Below are 19598 nucleotides of genomic sequence, written 5' to 3' on the forward strand. Positions count from 1 at the left end.
CTAATTCCTCTTTATTACTTTGATTCCTACTTTATATATATCAGTAATTAAAATCTTCTTTCTCTTCTCTTCTTTGTACTCTTAATATTAGTTTTTATATAATTTGCTATCCTTTTTTGCACTTTCCTTTGGATGGCTCAGTATACCTTCTGAGTAGTCTGGTCCAACTGACTCCAGTAAAGACTGATTTAATTTCTGCTGGGGTGAAAGTTTCTGAAAGTTGGAGAATTGACATGGTTTGAGAATAAAGATATACAAAGCGTGGACATGCTTTCCTCCTAAATCTGCCTGGGACCTCACACCAAAGACAGATCCACTAGGTGGAAAGGATTGGTTGTTCTTTAGCTGAAGCTTTCCAGAATGGATAGTGATTGTTTTCTGAGAGTTACTGTTTATGTTGAACTTGCAAGAAGAAAGCCCACCCTTCTTTTTGCTAGATGCTCTGAAAAAAAGATTAACCCTATATTTTTACCTATAACACCCCTATTCCCCAGTAGCCATGACATGAAGGAGAGAGCATTCCTGGGGAGAGGAAAGACAGCAGTGAACCAAAATGTTGGTTTGTATGCTAGAGCATGTCTTCAAGCAGAAGTGTTTCATGACATAGAAACAAATTTTTTTTTTTTACACACCTTGCAAATAAGAGGGCTTTGTCTTTATCATTGTATTGGCTACTTATTTTCTGACTATAAACTTATATTAATATATTTTACTTTCAAAGCCAAAAGCTACTACTTCCTTCAGAGATAAGAGCAAGTTTTTTGTCTTGGTTTGAAGATGTTTTGTCTTTTATTTTCTGCAGATCAAATAAACAAGAAAAAGAACCCCTTTGCAACCTGTACTAAAATCCTCTATGATATATTCCTTTTTGAAGTAAAAATAGGCTAAGAAACAAAAGAGAGAAGTTCTTCAATGGCTGACATTGGAAAGATTCTTTTTTCTTTTTTTTTTCCTTGTCGATTTCACAGGGAAATCAGAAACTGCCTGTTTACTTCTGTTGTGATAAAGCTGTCGAAGATGTTTTTTTTCCCTCTGATGCTGACATGCAAGGGGTTTGTGTTTGTTTTGTTTTTTTCATGACAGGAAGTGAATAATAAAAAGAATCAGAGCCAATATACCACCAGGGCAAAAACCCACGCTGCACATTAGTGCTTGAAAGAATCCCATCCCAGTTCTCCCTGAACATCAGTCCCATAGTCCCTGGAGCTCAGCACTTCTTCCCACACAGACAGATGTGATAGATTTGCAAATACTGGCAAGAGCACAGAGACATCTTGTTATGAGCTTAATGGCTGAACCGAGCAACAGGCTTGAACTGCCTCTATTTTTTTTTTTTTTTTTATTTTTTTTTTTTTTTTTTTTTTTTTTTTAATTTTATTTCTTTTTTTTTAGGTCAGCGTTGGCAGTGATTTAAAAACAGGGTGGAATAAAGGTTGGAGTGCTTTCCAAAATTATAATCAAAATATCATCTGTCTGTTAGGTTTATGCTGTAAGCACTCTCTCTGCCTGATGTTGAGTTGTATTGGCAAACAACATGTGCCACTGGGATGTTTAAAAAGTCATAAGAGGTTTGTAAATCAGTTCTGTGCAGCATGCTACCGATTTGTTATTTTCTTGTTTTATCTGTTAACAGGAAAGGAGATAGACGATACAAATGGCAATATGGTGTGCTTTGCTTTGTTGGGGGTTTGTTAGGTGCTTGTGTCCTAGTAAATCACAGTGAGATGGTAGATTTGTTACTCTGTGGAGATTGTTAACATGAAGTCATTTGATTTATTTATGTTGAATTGGGGACCTCTCCTCCCATATCAGTTTTGTCAAAAACATCATTTTCCAGTCGTGTTCTCTTTTCTTCCCTGACAGAGAAGTCCTGAATTTTAATGTAGCCCTTTATTATGGTACAGAAGAGTTAGAGAATTGAGAACTTGGTTCCCATGTCCAGTCCATGGTTTGACCATTATCATCAAGTCCTAACATCCCTCTGGTTTAGCTTACTGAGACAATAAATGTGGCTGCCAAGTTTGGATGTTGAAATCCATTTCTTTTCAATAGTCACTCTGACATACGCTGAACCCAATCCCCTAAATGGTTTCTGAACAGGCAGTTTATTGTTGTCCTCGTCTCCAGATTGCTGCTGGCCTCCTCGGTATTTGCTCCAGCTCTGCATTACTGTCACGCTCATGCCGTTGGAAAGGAGATATTTTCAAGTTTATCAATACTTGGGCTTTGAAAGGACTTCTCAAGCAGGGAAATAAACAGCCTCTGTGTAAAACCTTCGTTAATGGGTGGCTGAAAGTCACCCAAACCATTTCTGTGACGATTTTCTTTCATTTAAGCCATTACTGGTTGTGGAAGAGTAAGTCAACATTAAACTAAAGCTGACAGCAATCACTGAAAAAAATACCCATTTTTATCATTCCAGATTTTCTGCATGTTCCAAATTCTCTGTGACTTTGAAGCTTGTTCTTTTCCTTTGCAGCACAGGCACTGTAGTCTCCAAGCAATGAGGGTCAGAGCCTGCTACCTGCAGCATGTAGAAGGGAGAATGAGGCAGGTGGTCTCTGACCACTAGCATTTATTGAGTGTACAGTGATTATCTGACATAAAGCTACAAAGAGCTTTCCTTTGTTCTCTGTTGTTGAAGATAGAGCAAAAGACCTTACAAAAACCAAAACCTAGTGTGTCAAAATGCTCCAGGTTATCCGTGCAATCTAAGTGCTGGCTAATAGGCACAAAGATGTACATTTTAAACACCTTCAGTAGCCTGGATGTTTCTCACTGTTAGGCAGTCACAGCGTTCATAGCTGCTGAAAATAGTATTAAGTTTTTAAGAGCCTCTCAATTTCTTTGCCGTCCCCCAAAACTACAACCACCATCACCAAACCGAGAAATCCAAACCCAACCAAAATACCCAGGATATTTGAACACTCACTTTTGTTATTTCTCTCTGTGGCCCAACACATTTTTACTCTTTTCCAATTGACTGGAGGAGCATCAATCAGGAAGAGAAATTGTTTGTGGGCTGAAGGTTTCTGCCCTCCTGTGAATGAAGCAGATGTTCACCTGAGGCCACCAGAGTTTTGAACTCTCCCAGTGTAAAGAGAGGAGGCAAATATGGATTTCCTGCATGTGGAGGATTGTTAAATATGTAAGTTATTGCAAATATTGTCACTAGACACTTCTTTGGGCTATTTTTTTACAAAAAAATGCTAAGTAGCACTGCATTCCTTGCAAAACTTGATCCAAATATGCTCTTATGGTCTCAAAGCCATTGCCAGAGAGGATGAATAATCCACATGAATTTTTGTGGATTGCAACTAAAGCTGGGTGTAAAACAGACCACAGGTCTGTGTCGAGATTAAGGCCTTGTGATCACATTTAGAGACAGGGATTTATGCTCCTAAAGTTTTTAGAGTAAAGGTTTGTCACCTTGAAATGAAGATAAGCCAGGAGGATCACAGTTCTATCATTTTTCTTCAAGGTAACTTTCACTTGTAGCCCTTAATAATGTTACTAGGCCTCAGTTACTGACAGCATGTGCAATTAAGGGTGACTTTAGGTATTTTAAAACAAAGAAATTGCACAATAAGCGTTTCCTTTCCTGGGTTTTCTCAGTCTCCTTCCCTCAAATAATCAAAATGCTGCTGCTGTTACAGTGTGCTCTGTTCTGCTTCAGATTATTTTCTACATCAGTTCATGACTTGCAGTTCCTGTGGGCTGCAAATTAATCCTTAGCAGTCTCTTGGAGTGTACTGTACATCCAGGTTCTCCAGTGTATTAATTTGACTATCAGTGTAGAAAATGCCAGTGGCTGTAAGGTTATATTACACACTTCATTTTTGTGTTTATTTTTCTGTATAATCCAGGAAATTACTTATAAACTTATAATCAGCATGACTAGACACATTAAGCTTTAAAACTGAAAAATACCACTTTTCAGGTTTTTAAGGATAGATTTTAAGAAATTGACAGAATAAGAGTGTTTCTTCAAATGACTTTTCAAATGAAACCATTTACATGATTTAATATGGCCTATCTCTAAAGGCCATACTGTAGAAAGTACATATTGTGGAAAGCAGCCTTATAAAAATCTGGATTTGGGTGAAGGATGCTGCAATCCTTTTCCTAAGTATTGTGTGGATGCCTGTTTTTCCTTCCTGTGTAAACTAAAGAGACCTGGCAGTGAGTGCAGGGAGAGAGTTTCAGCCCAGGTCCCACCTGTTTGGGATTTGGGAGTGAAGGGATGTTCCCACTCTTAGGAAGAGAAATAGACAGGCAGCTTGTGTGCACTCCTTCTTCTGCTTCCTCTGCAGCTCCTGGGCTGTGTACAGCATTAGTACTGCGTGGTTTTGGTGGGAGTGGAAAAGGTCAGTTGTAAGTCAATAGTCCTGGATTTTTTTTTTCCCTGTTGAAGTAGCTACTGACTTACCACAACTTGTGTTAACATTTGCACGTTTAGTTTGGTGAAAACACTGTTTTAGGGTTTGTTTATTTTTCCCCTGCTCGGGAGGGAAGTTGAAATCCCAAAAGTCAGGGAGGGTTGCTGCTCCTCTCCCAAAAAAGGAGGAACCTGTCTGGGGATGGGCTAGGGTCATTTGCTGGGAAGGAATCAAATTTGTTTCATAGGGCTCCCTGGGGAACTGTGCAAAGGGAGCATAAATATCTTCACCCCGCTTTGTAGCCCGAATGTTCCTTGGGAAGCTGCAACCCATAATTTAAATCCATTGCACATGCCACCCTGGAAGCAGAGCCTTATACGTCGAGTGCATGGGCTGTCCTATTATGGGAAATCAACTTTGTTTTGAAGGGGAAGCACAGAGAGCATTGCTTCTGCGCAGGTCCTGGAATTTGAAACATTTCGGGGCCTCCAAAGAGCCCTGGCATTAGTTCCCATGCCGGCTGGGTGAAGCGAGGATCCCTGCCTCTCCCTGCCTCTCCCTGCCGGGACTCCCGCGCGGGCCCCGCGGGCAGCGGGCGCTGCCGGCATCGCACCCCGGGCGCTGCTGCCCGCTCCTTGTGCGGGGACACGGCTGGCCTGGAGCAGGGACGAGCCGCATCCCGCAAAAGCTACTGGAGCAGCAAAGTTGGGGATATACTTTGCCAAGAAATATTTTGCTGTTGTTTTCTTTTTCCTCTGTTTTGTGGAGAGATTTCATGTCTGCTCACATGCTTTGGTATGAGGAAGTGGAAGATGATTGTAAGTATGAACAGACTGACATAATTTATCACAATATTCACTTTGACAGAGCAGTGTAGTGCTGCACAGCCCACTAACAGCATGCATTTTTAAATGTTTGTTTTCCAAGTCTAAAGGAGGAGAGCACCTGAGGGAAAAATAAAGTGATTTTTTTTGTTTTTGTTTTTGTCTCTAATAGGGGGCTAATATCCTTTACATTATATATAAAAGAAGTCATCCTGGAACAGTACCCAGTTTTCCTTTGAAGAAAAATAACACATTTCTTTCTGAAGTTCAACAGTTATTAAAGCATGGGGTTAAAAAAGAGAGAATTGAGATACACACCAATACACTTGAAAAAAAATAGTGTCATTATTCTAATAATTTGGCAACACATCAAAGGAGTAATCAGTTTCTTTGAACTTTAATGGCATATGCAGTTTCATTGCCTAATATTAACTTACAGAGTAAGAGAGCTCTTCTCTGGTTGCTGAACTGTCTGGTATCAGCTGAATGAGGAGGTGTCAGTTTAGTTCGGAGCGAGCAGCAGCTGAGCTCTCCCATGCGCTTCCCAGAAAAAAAAAATAAAAAAAAAAAACCAGGCATCTTTTCCAGACTTGCACTTGTTTGTTGGTATAAAACGAACCTCTATGTGCAATATGAAGAAAAACAGAGGATGCCAAGAGCAGGAGACTGAAGAGAGCCAAGAATGAGAGAATGACAGAGAATTTTAAAATCCATCTACCATGCTCCCAGATGATCTTTCTTCTTCCTCCCCCAGCCAGGCTCTCAGAACAGACTGTGCCAGTAAAAAAAGAAGTGTCAGTTTTCTGGACATAATCTGTGGTCTCTGCCCCCTGTTTTATAATGTATTTTGGCTCTTCCACTTTCAGCTTAGTCTTGTATCTTTATAACAATAGAATTTCTGGGTTTTTCTATTTTATGATCATAAAAATGCAGGGAAATACAGACATGTTGTCATTTATCCCTCTAGCATGTAGTGGACTGCATGGCCCATGTGATGAAGACAGTCTTAAAATAAGATTAAATTTTTTTTATGTTTGACAGGAAGGAAGCTTAAAACAGAAAATTTCAAGGTGCAGATGTGGTCTTATGCCATATATTCTTTCCTTTTTTTCGAGATGAAGTCAAGCATTATTTTTTTCTGCAATAAATAAACTTGAATTAGCTATAATTTTCCAGACAGTTTTGTACTGATTAGAGAGCTCCTTCAGTGATAACATCTTTTACTTATTGGACACAGTCTAGAAGTTCAAGTAAGGTAGAAGAGAGAGAGCATCATTATCACAAACTGAATAATTATGAGAAAGTTTTCTTAACTTCTGAAAATGTTGGAGATGCAGTTGGGAAGAAGAAATGTCTTGGGTTTCTCGTAAAAGGCTTTAGTCCTGGCTAGCAAGAGGATTCTTTGGAGAGGAATAAGGATAATTTGTTTTCTTCACTTTTTTATATACTCCCTTTCCAAGGGAAATCACAATATCAGCCCAGATTTGTTTTCTTCAGCCTTGGGGAAGGGATGGTGCTGCAAGGAAAGTTGGGCAGGTGCTTGCTAAGTAAGGGGGAAAGATATTTACTGCTTAGTTCAAAAGTTGTATTTTCACTCTGGACACGTAGAAGATTAATAGATGAAAGAAAGAAAAAAAATAGTTGTGATAGAGGTTTTGTAAAATATGAATAGAAACCAGAGTTGCATCTAGCAGATGAATAGCATTCATGACAAGAGCCATTAAATCACTTGCTAAATTAGGTTATGTAACTGTGTCCATATCTAAAATGAAAGGGTGGTGTCCTAGAACTTCTTGGGAGTTATTCAGCTGAATGGATTTCCTCAGCTGTATCCTCACTCTTTTAAAGAGCATGATGTTTTTCTTTATATAATTTTCTATAATATTTTTAAGGGGGGTTTATAGCTTTATTTCAATAAAAATGGAAAAATCTTTACCTGCACTTTGTGAGAAGGTGTGCCCAAAATAATGTTCCCAGATTTGCCCACTGCCATTATTCAGGACACGCCACATCTACATGTTGTCTGTGTTTCCTTTGCTTCTCATATTGGATGAAAACTTTTTTCTTTTAAAGGTGACAGTGGTCACTTACATCTTTGTATTGTTTTTAAATCCATCCTTTCCCTTTTCTTGAAGGCCCCTCTTCAACCCTTTATCCACCTCTGCACTCACCTCTTCCCTTTGGTATTCTATTCTCCCCTGTACCACAGCTGTAAAGATGGGTTCTTCATTCCCTGATTCGTCTCACTTTAGCTGGGAATGACCTTTGTGAAAATACAAAAGTATTTATTCATTGCCAAGGGCTTTGCTTTCTTTCCTGAGCTGTTCAGTGTTTACTTCTTCCCGAGTCAGACTGGAAACTCCTTGGGGCAGCTGCTGTCTCTTCCTCAATTTCTGCAGAGTCTTTGACAATGACACCTAAATAATAAAGTGGTGGGGAAATGAGATATCATAAATTTCATTTTGTTTTAATTAAGATGAGATTACTGGGAACTTCATTTCAGAAGCCAGTCTCCCTAGGGGATTCATATCATATACTGTATTTCTTCCTTCTAGCAGATATAATCCTCTTTCTGTGTCCTTATTTTGACATGGAACCAAATTCTACGTGCAGTCACACAGGCATCCTCTTTCTCTGCTTGGATTTGCACAAAATCGTTACTAAAAATAGAATTAATAATCCAGCACGGAAAATAAATTAATCCTGCCTGAAAGTTGGTGGCCACAAGGGGTCTCTTAGAGGATTCCATGGATGTTTCTCAGCAGGAGTACATCCAGGTTCACACATCAGCTCAGATCAGAAATTTCTGAAGTGAATTCCCAGATGTCAGATTCCCTGCTGTGCACCAGTGTCCAACCCAGGGATGTGCCCTGCATCCCTTTTGGAGGAGGCTGACTCAAAGCCACGCTCTGGGTCTGGCTGGTGGGTTCAGACTCAGTGTCTGTGTGGGGCACCGGGGTCACACTGAAGCTCCTCCAGAACGAGCCCTGTGACACACACACGCCTTGCAGGGGAATGCTGGCTTGGCAGGCTGCTCCTGATGGGCCACATGATCTGCTGTGGCCCAGGTCAACCCAGGGAGATAGGAGGAGCATGGCAGAAAACTTCTTTGGATCTTGGTTGTAAGGAGAGAACTTGGAAAGTCACACCCCAGCTAGTGCAGGAGGGTGCTTCGTTCTGCCTGCTCCCTCATCCCTGGTCCTCTGGCCACCCGTGGGCATCTCAGCTGCCCACAGATCCCTCCAACACAGTTATTGATCAGGGGAATTGAAAGAATTCAAAGAATGAGAGTCTAAGAGCATGCTATATTCTGTGAAAATAGAAACATTTTTTAAAAGGAAACAATTATGTTACTAATTGATTAAGTTTCTGATAAGATCATATTCTTTATTACTGAAAAGATACAATATTTGTAGAAAAAGGTTAGACATTTAACTAATAATGTGAAATCGTTCAAACCGAATTGTCCAAGGGGTTAAGTGTTTTTAAATGATCTCCAGAGGAAACGGGATTAGACTCATATATTTTTTTCATGGATTACTGTGAGACAAAATCACATTGAATGGTATTTTGAACCAAGCAGCCTCAGTTTGAAAGAGCTGACTTGTTGATTTTCACAGTACATTTTCAATTAAATGTTACCCCAAAGCTTAATTATCATTTAGGAGGATAACCATTGTACTGTGTTATAGCTAACTGCTGGATAAAGACTTCTCAATAAATTTAGTGGAACTTTGTAACATCACATTGCTGTCGCAGGAGATGCACTTGTGGTAAGTCTTTATCACTGCCAGGGGAAGCACAACAGCATTGGGAATATTAAATAATTGTGCCTTATCAAAGACTGAGCTTTGTGGAAAGCAGGAATAATGGTTAGTGGAGTGTGGCTTTCCAGAACATCTTGCCAACTGTGCTGCACAGAGGAACGAGATCCTTCATCTTCCCAGAAAAACACATGGAGCAAAGGAGTTGTTTGGGTTCAGCATACTCGCTTCAGAGACCACAGAGACTTCCCTTCTAGGTTACTTACCACATGTGCAACAAGTCAGAACATTTTTAATTATGTGTTTTGAAGGACAGATAAGCTGCATTTTAAGAAAGACATAAACTTTCTTGGTTCTTCTTGCAAGTAGTATTACGGGATATTATTTAGAGCATGAGGCTGATACTATTTGAGAGATTTTTTGGTCCTTTCTCTAATTCTGTATTTTTAAAATATCCATATCTATCTGTTGGCCTTTTTTTCAGTTGTGTGCAGTCTTTTATTCTGAAGAGCAAATATAGTTTTTAAATATTGTGGGAATGTGTAGAAGAAATAGTATTATGTGAGCAGAAGCATATGTTCTTGTAATTTCGGATATGTTCATACAAGATAACAGCATGCCAGATTTATACTCAGTTTATTTCTTGAAGATTTTTAAGGGATTATAATCTTCAGCAGAGAAAAAGTAGCATAGTTTCAATGATAATAAAATAAGAAGATACAGTTGTAAAAGTTTCCTCAAAGAAACCATTATAGAAATATGTTAGTCCTAAGGGTGTGGGGTTTTTTTTCTCCTCGAGTAGTTTTCTATGAAATAACATAATAGTTTGAGGGTACCTTAAAAAAGAAAAAAAAAAGCTTAAAAAACTTTGGTGTGTAGAAATTACCTAAATGTGGATCCAGAAAATCACATTTTGCTTAGCCTGCCTTTGCTAAAATCTTTGGCAAGAACTCTGGGGACCTAAAGGTATTGCAAGCACCCCAGAATGAGAGAGAGAGAAAATTAGTGTTAGTCAGGTTAATCAAAACTTTTGTGCCTGTTTCTTTAAACCAGTTCATTCCAGGCTTCATAAAGTCTGAGAAAACTATGGGTCTGTTGGCCTTCAGAAGTATCCCAGTAAAAACAGTAATTCCAGCACCTGATATTTTTAATATAAACTTGGAAAGAAGAAGGGCAGATAATTCACACTGGATGAGGTATACAGCGTTGTTCAGCTGGACACAAAATAACCTGTATTTTTTGTGAAGTGTGAAAGTTGTTCTCCCATGTGAGAAATCAGCTACACTGGGTGCAGGAGTGTGGCCATGAGCATGGGATCCCTGCAGGGGAGCCTCCCTGTCCCACCACCCCAGGGCTGGCCATGTTCTAAAATTGGTGCCTGCCTACGTGGCAGAGCGTCTGTATGCCTGCATGCTGGTTTGCACAGGAAATTATCCCCACGTAAGGCTTTTAATTCTCTGTAGCACAGGGAATTGAGGGAATTTAAAGGGTGATTGGAATTTGACATTTCTGCCTTTTTATTCTGAAAGATACTTTGATTAAAGTGTTGAAAAGCCCAGCTAATGGAGGTGTTGCTGCTATTTCAGATATACAGAGTATGAAATTTGAAGGCAAGCCAAATCACAATGAAACAGAATAATGATGTCCTTGGTTTATTTTTCACTTGGTACATTCAGGTTTTGATTGGATTGTGAGTGAGGCAACAGTTTTCTCTCCCAGAAATCACTGCTAGTCCTTGGAGGTTTGCAGCCTGTTGTCAAAGCAGAAGCATTTCCCTCTGAAGGTCATGGACTGCAGTGGCTGGAGGAAACCGAGGGGTGGGAGGGGAAGAAAGGAAAAAAAGAAAGAAAGGATTTCTTTATTGGTCCTAACCAGGTACAGGCTTCTCATAAGAAACGTTTCTGCAGTGAAATCTATTACTGCTTTGACACAGCTCGAACTCTGCTGATGGTGTGTGTATCAAAGAAGTTGTTTAGAAATCTGAGGTCTCTGTTCATATGTCCTCCTCTCTCTTAAGCCTCTCTGTGCTCATCATACACAAATGCTTCAATACCCTTCGCCTTGTTTTCTCAGTGGTGGTCCCTCTCCTGACACCCCCCCACCCCTGCCCTGCCCCCTCCTCCCCCCCAGTATTTTAAATTTTTTGTTTGGAAAAGACTGTTCATTAAGTGTGTCACTCTGAACAAATCTCAAAGCTACGTAGCTGTTGCTGAGCTTGGGGAAAATTAATGCAAGCACTGTATTTTCTAAAACATTGATAACATTAAGTAGTTAGCATCGCTGCAGGTGTTAAAGATCACCTTGTGAAGGTACTGGATGGTGGATTGTCTCTGACATGTTCTGATGTAAATATCTGATGCTGTTAATAGCAATAACTGGGAGTGTTTGTGCCCATTTTATGACACAAGGAAAAATGCTGTTAGACATAAAGCTATCCTGTCACATTCCTGGGCTTAGAAAGTAGGAGTCCCCAGCCCTCCCTGGCTGTCTGACTCATTCCAAAGCTGATCAACTAATAAGAAAGGAAAACATAAGCAAGTCTGTTTGGGCTGGGAGGACCAAGATGTACAGAAGCTCTCCTTGCTCCAGAGATTCAGGTGGGACTAGCCAGACAATCCTGCCCAGTTAATGAGGGCACCTGCTCATCAAAATGAAGGAAAAGAGGAAACTGAGAAGTTACAAACCTGTAGTGGATTTGTGGACATGATGTGTACAGGCTTACTAACTCAAAAATCTCAGTTTAGTGGTTTTTTGTGCTGCTTTTAATGAGGATTTTAAGAAACCCCAAATTATTTTGCACTGGATTTCAGGAATAAAACAGTATTTCTTTTATTCATTTAACTTTATTTACTGTTGACCTTTTCTTATCATGTGATTTAATACATATTTTATTCCCTGCCCCACCCTTCCAAGCCCTGCCAACGATGCTGGAAATAGAGATCAGTATATTTTTACACTGAATTCTAAGATCACATTTATAAATGCTTCGTTGGCTAATGGTTACTCACACTCCAAAAATGCAGAAGATCCAGATTAAAGTGTTTGCTCTGCTTATACTCTGTTTACAGAGAAGAAAGTTTTGGTAGCATTGGATGTTGAATGGAAACCAAAGGTGAAGCCAAGTAACTTTTCACAAAAACGAATTCTTGTTTTCTCGCCAAAACATGAGAACAGTTCCTTTTATAGTAGTCTGTAAAGGACAAGCATGTTGTAGGCTTCATTCTGACCTTTCTGTTCTTCCTAATAATTAAATAAATCAGTTTTAAAAGCTCTAGCAAGAATCATGGAGGGAAATTAAAACTGTGAAATAAAGGGTGGATTCTGGGAGCAGATATCTTACAGTAGAATATGTAACACTGTAAACAAGACACTTACTGTAAACAAATTTATTCTTATAAATAAAATAAATCATCTTAAATCTGATTTTTTTTTTCTTTCTGTTACTGTTTAAAGTTTCATGATACCTGTATCCTTGCCTACAGGATGGCTCAGTGATACTAGCATAAATTTGAAAGAGGTTGCTTGCATCAAGATGCTTTCTAGAGGGCATATAAGTAGAACTTGAACTTAGTTGTATCAAATTCCTGTATTAGGAGTAAAAGCTATCCTCACTGAAGTGGTGTTTCTGTCCTGATTACCTGATTGATATAAAGCTTTAGAGAATATAAGTTGGGGCACATTTTTGCCTTGGGAAAGGAAATCTATTGGATTATGTTGTCCATCTCTATTTCCTGTTCAAAACAAGGCATGTCTTTACAGAATCAATTCAGAATTACTGCTGGGTTTAGCACAGTTGCTAACTTAATAATGTTTTTCAACTGTTACAGCTAAAAACCATAATTGGAAACATTTTATGTTTCTTTTGAAAGAAACTGAATGACACTGAACATTCACCCTTTCATCTTGCAAGGACAAACCTATTTTTCTTGGGGAATAGCAGCTGAATTGTGGAGCCCAAACCCTTTCTACGAATACTGTTGTCAGCTCTCTTTTTTCTCTTTAGTCCTTTTGCTGTTTTTCCATTTCTCTGAGTCATCCACATCCATTGCTGTACTGCTCTAGCTACTTTAAATAAGCCCTTTCCTCCCCCAAGAAGGCTTGCTAATTATTGCATGTTATCTTAAGCTGATTTAACAGTCATTTTGCCAACTCTTTGCAGCTGCTGGTACTGCTGAATTGATTCATTTTGCACTTGACATGTTGCAGGCAAATGTGAAGCAAAGTTTACTTGACCAATAATCCTCCCCCTAACTGAAGGAAGGATGTGATTTGAACAAGGACTTGTTCAAAATGTGGACAGAGGTTTGGGGTTTTTTTCCCCTAAATCTGCCTACTGTAAGCACCAAGGTTATTTGCTTCTTATCTGTTAAATTCTTATCTGGAAAGTGAAAAATATCTTAGCCCTAAATAGTAACCAAGGAATTCATTTTTTTCCTGGTGCAATAAGTCAATCTATGTAGGCTTTTTTTGATGGATTATGAGCTCCTAAGAGGTGTTGTGTCTGTCTTGGAGTGCTTCCAGAAACTGTTGCTCAGCCTATAAACTGATGATATTTCACAGACTTGCAGAGCAGTCGAGGCTGGAAGATGCCTCTGGAGAGCATCTACTCTAATTACCTGCTCAGAGCAGGGTCAGTGAGAGCAGGTTGCTCAGGGTAATGTCAACTCAGGTTTTAAATATCTCCAAGGATGGAGACTCCACAGCCTGTCCCAGCAACTGACTATCCTCACAAAAATCTGTTTTTCTTCCTAAGGATCTGTGGAATTTCCTCTAAATTTCAACTTATGCCTATTCTCTCATTCTGCCAGTGGGTACTGAAAAGTCTGACTCTGTCTGCTCTGCTCCCTCCCAGCAAATATTTAGTTACTGATAAAATCCCCCTGAACCTTCACAGCTCCCAGCTGAGCAGTCCCAGTTTGCTCAGCCTTTGCTCATCTGCAAGGTGGTCCAATCATTTGACATTTCCTTGTGGCCTTTTGGTGGACTCACTCCAGTGCATCCGTACTGGGGTGCCCAGCACTGGACTCAGGGCTCCAGTTTTGTCTGACCAAGGCTCAGCAGAGAGGAAGGATCATCTCCCTTATCCTGCTGGAAACAGTCTGCCTGATGCAGCCCAGGATAACATTTGCCTTCCCTGCTGCAAGGGCACATTGCTGGCTCATGCCCAGCTTCGTGTCCACCAGAACCATTTTTGGAAAGCTGTTTTCCAGCTGTTTGGTCTCCAGCTTTTACTGGTTCCTCCCTCTGTGCAGTACTTCCCCTTCCTGAGCTACATAAGGCTCCTGTCAGATTCCTGGACAGGCTTTTTACAACCAGCTCCAAACTTGATCCAGCAGTTCAGCTAGTTTTCGATACACCCCACTGGCCACTTAGTCCACTACTAAAGCCCCAAACCAGAGTTTTTCAAAAGAAAATATTATATGAGACAGTGTTAAAAGTCTTGCTGAAGTCAGGATAAACAGTATAAACTGCTGTTCCCCCCTCACTGAGTCAGTCTCCCACTGGCCACTTAGTCCATTACTAAAGCCCCAAACCAGGGTTTTTTAAATGAAAATATTATATGCAACAGTGTTAAGTCTTGCTGAAGTCAGGATAAACAGTATCAACTGCTGTTCCCCCCTCACTGAGTCAGTCACTTCTTCACAAAATGCTGTCAGGTTGGTCAGGCATCACTTTCCTTTGTAAAACCATGCTGCCTACACTCCCAGTCAGCTTCTCTCCTTTTCTTTCATACGTTGGGAAATTATTTAAAGGATGATTTGCAGGTTTTTCAGAGGATTTGCTTCATTGCTTTCCGAGGTTACTCAAATATTCTTTGCTTTATTTGGAAATGAATGCCATTTACTTTCTTCCCCTTGCTCCAGAGCCTCCCACAATCACAAAGGCCTCTCTCAAATAATCAATAGTCACCTTGCAGTGACTCTGACCAGCTCTTTCAGTGCTTTTGTCTACCCACAGCCTGTCTGACTAGAGTGGAAGGTGGCATTAAAGAGAGATTTGGGATCTCTCATATTCTGTTGGTGCCAGGTTTTTCCAGGGTGCACACAACCATCAAAATTGTCCATATTTGCCTGTGTGCCCATATTATAAACTAGCTGCAGATCAATTTAGAGCCAGTCTTTCAGGATGTGTTCGTCTGAATTCTAGCTTATTGGAATATGCCTTTACTGGAAAGCCTATCTAGTTAAATTAATATGTGCTATAGAATGTCCATTATTTTTAAAGTTATTCAAGTTAAAAACTCCTTAAATATGTGCAGCAAACACCTGCAGCAGTATCAGCATATTTTTGGAAGTTATTTAAAAATTAGAAGTTAGCATGGTGTCTAAGGTGGTACTTTAATTTGATTCGTCTTCCGTAAAATATGGTTATTATTTTGAAAACTTCTTGGAAATTTATTCTGAGTACAAATTTTTTTAAAAAAAACTGAGAGACCTTTGTTTTATATGGATTTTAGAATGTTGAGATTTTATTTTTGATGTCTTTAATTCAAAATTAAGGGAATAAAAGTAAGCCCTTTAAAATATGTGTTGCCTTCCAAATGAATGCTGTTATTGAATATACAGTCATTGTGTCTCTCATAAAAGTACTGTGGTTAACTTTGACACTTTAATCCTTAAAATTAATATAATTTCTGTTTGTTCCATCTTTTTCTGTATCTGTCTTATCATCTTCTGTTATTATAGCAACTTCAGTATGCTTCCTGATTATTTTCTAGTAACAAGAAACCATCAGTGTTTTTAATAACTAATAAGAGATGAGAGATGTTAATTATTTTTCTGGCCATATTTGCTTATGTCACCTGAGTTATAAGCCCTATTTTTAATGTTATTTTCATTTGTTGAAGTGCAGCAAAGAAAGAATTAGCTGCTTTTTGAACTGTTAAGTTGCATATCCTGTGATTATGAATCTGTAGCTCAGTTAAATGCTAAAATTTAGAATAGGATAATTGAAGTGAGGTATTGGAAATATTTACTTATAATCAGAAGTCATTCAGTTCCATTCTAATGGGGAAGGCTCCCAGCTGGGAACCTATTAGAAACCTGAGGAATCTTTTTGGAAACTTGTAAGATGTACTTTTGTGTAACAGCTTTACATTAAGACAGAATATTTTTGAGCCAGAAAGAAAATATATTGTGCATGTCACATTTTCCAGGATTCCCTATGTCAATACCACTTCTTTGAAAGTTATATTCTGTTTCAGTTTTCCATCGTAGAAATTTGCATCCTCTCTCTTTTGTTTTATTGAAATGCTTTGTATTGTAACTTGCATCCACTGAGGCCTGTTTTTTGGTCTACAGCTAAACCTAGAGCTGTGACCAGCCATGGGAAGTTACTTTTATAAATCCACTATTTCTTTCTCACACAGAAGCAGCACACCTCTCTGCAATTGCCTGAGTTCTTTTCCAAAGAAATACTAGGCATTACATTTTATCTATGATGATTTAATTTTGTGTTCTCTATGCAATAAAAAATCCCTGGGATTTTTTGTTTTTGTTTTTGTTTTTGTTTTTGGTTTTGGTTTTTTTTACTCAAGAAATTTTAGTGCAGGTTTTGTTTTATTGTTTTGGGGTTGGATTTTTGGATTTTATGGTATTTTTTGGTTGTTTGTCTGGTTGTATAGTGAAAATATGTTCCTGGGGAGTTGTTGTACCTGAGTCTGGAATACTCTAAGAGTTTTTATTGTACTCCTTGTACCACATAGCCTGCAGTGTGCTGTGAAATATAAATGAATGTGTCAGCAGTCTGCTTTGTAGATATGTAATACAATCAGTGGGTCTACAAGCATTAATTGGATATTAATTGCCAATGTGCTGTGCAAAATTCTCAGGCCCAGATGGGATTATGAATTTGTAATCACTATAAACAAAAACCTGGTTAGCTTTTAGTCAATGAATTTGAATACTGAAATTAGGTTGGCAGAAGAGACCAAGAATATATTTTGTGTATGAAAAGAAACGTTTTCATGGTGTAACCAGGGCTGCAGTCATAGCTGAAAATGATCAAAGATGTTGCAAGAAAGAATCCTAGAGGTGAGTTTATGAAGCTTCAAGCACCTCATGTGATGGTAGTGACAGTTATTAGCTATTACAGCTGTTGTTGAAAGATCTAGTTATTCTGAAGCATATCACACATGATCTGAGTGGAATGAATGTATAAATCATTCTAATTATTATTGATATGGTATAACAGCTGAAAGTAGTATTTGTGGGAAATGGTATGCACACTTCAATTAAGCTATAATATAAATGCAATTTAAAATGTAACTGCAGATTAAGTGTAACACTCAAGCCTGACTTCACACAGAGAAACCCTCTTATGGGGCCCTGACTGTTAACAATATCATCATTTTTAACAGACAGGAATGTCAGTGCTGTAACCCAGTCAGAATTGCACCAGAAAATCAGTGAATCCCTTTGTTTCTGTGACTAATGCAGTCACTACCCCAGGTTTCCTTATGCACAGAGCCTTCCTGCCTCATGATTTCTTTGTGGGGGCCAGGGGGACAGAGCTGGCTTTCAAAGCCATTCAAACACTAGCAGGGCAACTTGTACCTCCAGTTTGTGTGGTTATTTATTCATGCATTATATTTACAAAACATTTGCAAGGTTTTGTTTTGCTGATACAAATATAGTAATTGCAGCCTGCCTGAAGAGTAGGGGATGTTTGGGACAGTAGGAGCTGATGAAAAAGCAGAATCAGGAAGGCTGTTTGAAGCTGCACTAGGATGTGGGGTAAAGGGAGAGAAGAAGTCATCCAGAACACAGCCAGGGAAGTCTGGAGAAAGGACCTGAGATGCCTGTCAGCCACAGAGCTCTGCCATGATAATGCATGCCAGTGAAGGGTTTGCATGAGAATGTAAGGTGGAAACCCTAAAGAAATACAAGCAGGAGTAGCAGATCTGGGAGCTCATTTTAACTCTCTTTACTTCTCATTTGCATGCTTGTGTCACCATGTCTTCTCAGGCTGGTTGGCAGGTAGATTTGCAAGACCATGCTGCTGCAGTCACACCTTGCACAAAAGGGAGTATGGTAACAAGAATGAGAAAGCACAGGTCTCTCACTCAGAGCCCTTTCTAGTTCTCCTCCCTTTCCCTCCCTGACAGGTCTGCTGTATGTCGCTTCACCACATCCCTTATAATCTAAATCATCTTGTTCTGTGTGTACAATAAACCACATGCTTGCTTGATCCAGTGTGGTATAAATTACAGATTATGTATAAATTGTGATGGGTTCAATTAATCACAGAGTAGGTTAATTTAGACCTCACACTGGAATATCTGTATTACACATCTTCAACTTGAGCCTCATTTGTGGACATGAAGGACTTGTTATGGTCTCATTTCTTCTCACTGAAGCTCAGTCTCCAGCACTGGTGCTCTTCCAGGTGCTGTCTTCAGGTCTCTGTGGGGTTGGACACATCCACTTTGAGCAGCAAAGTCTGAAAACCACAGAGGGAAAGCTGCTGCTCTGTTTGGGGCTGAGGTTCAAGCCTGACAGTCCCCCACACTTCTGAAACAGAGATCTATTCACTGGAGGCTTGAGGGAGGGAGAAGGAATGTCTGAGTTGTGTGGGGCCAGGGCTGCTGGAGGTGCTTCAGGACTGCTCCCATTATCCATTGTTTGAGTAGTATTGCCCATAAACTGCTTTGCCAACTGCAGGGCACTGGCCCTCTTTTGCCAATTGTTTTGTCATGATTGTCCTTTTGCCCTCCCCCTCCCACTTCCCTATAAAAAATTATATTCAATTTTTTACATATTTTGAATTAAAATGTTATGGAGCTGTTATGGCTTGGCACAAAATATGGGCAAATTGGACTGGGCTTGGTTTCCTTTACCCACAGGTAATGGGATTGCTGGTAAATGTCCTGCTAAGTCTTTCTTCTCTCTCTTTCTTTATTGTCAGGAACTGGAGCTTTGGAAGTATCAACTTGGTTTACTGTGACTACTGATATTGAATCCCTCTGTTCCTTTTTCAGACAGCCTCCTCATTACTGCTAAGAAATGTCCCAGCAGTTACAATGCCAGTTTTGATCCCAAATCACCAGCATGATACACTAATCCCTTCACCCTGTTTGAAAGGGTCTTATTCCCTTTCTGCTTTAAAAAAAAAACAAACCCAAAACAATACCACAAGAGAACAAAACAGAAAAAGATCCTCTCTGATGGAGTCTTAGTCATCAGGCAACAAACAGGAGTTACTGTTGATTTTATTTCCATGGTATTGATAATATTGCCTCTTGATCTGCTAAAATGACTTTTGTCACCTGTATTACTTTACCATTTATCTCATAAGAACATAAATCTCATGGCATGGCTCATTCTTTGAGCCAAGCAAAATAAGCAAAGTGTTTCTCATAATGGGGTGGGAAAGTCTGATGGCTGCTCAGTATTGGCTTTGCAGACTTTCCAGTGTCTTCAGCTGTGAGCCAATTTTGTTTTGCAGTAAATCTCTTCTCCCAGAATAATTCTTTAACTGACCATATAGATTTAATCCCTTTTTGATCCTTGACCAAAACTCCTGTCTCTTTTCCTCAGGGATCTTCAATTTCTTTTACTGTGTTTTCAGTGCTCCTTTTTACTATTTACTTGGATACTGAAGAAATAGGTGATAGAGAATAATCCTGTGTA

The 19598-nt window shown here is 39.4% G+C and overlaps 1 protein-coding gene across 4 annotated transcripts in view; it reads left to right on the forward strand.

Moving 5' to 3' along the window:
• The window catches only part of DMD (dystrophin), a 1159435-nt gene that overhangs the window by 171080 nt on the left and 968757 nt on the right, over positions 1 to 19598 (forward strand). The window contains exon 1 of one of the 4 annotated variants that reach the window (XM_039714181.1): positions 4876 to 5197. The exons of the other annotated variants lie outside the window; for them this stretch is intronic. Within the exon in view, the coding sequence (XP_039570115.1) occupies positions 5155 to 5197 (43 nt within the window). The 5' untranslated portion in view covers positions 4876 to 5154. Of the gene's footprint in view, positions 1 to 4875; positions 5198 to 19598 lie in introns of those variants that run through there. 4 annotated transcript variants of the gene reach the window in all.

This window comes from Passer montanus, unplaced genomic scaffold, assembly GCF_014805655.1.
Source record: "Passer montanus isolate IOZ18808 unplaced genomic scaffold, ASM1480565v1 scaffold3, whole genome shotgun sequence".
In the NCBI taxonomy this organism is placed as follows: Eukaryota; Metazoa; Chordata; class Aves; order Passeriformes; family Passeridae; genus Passer; species Passer montanus.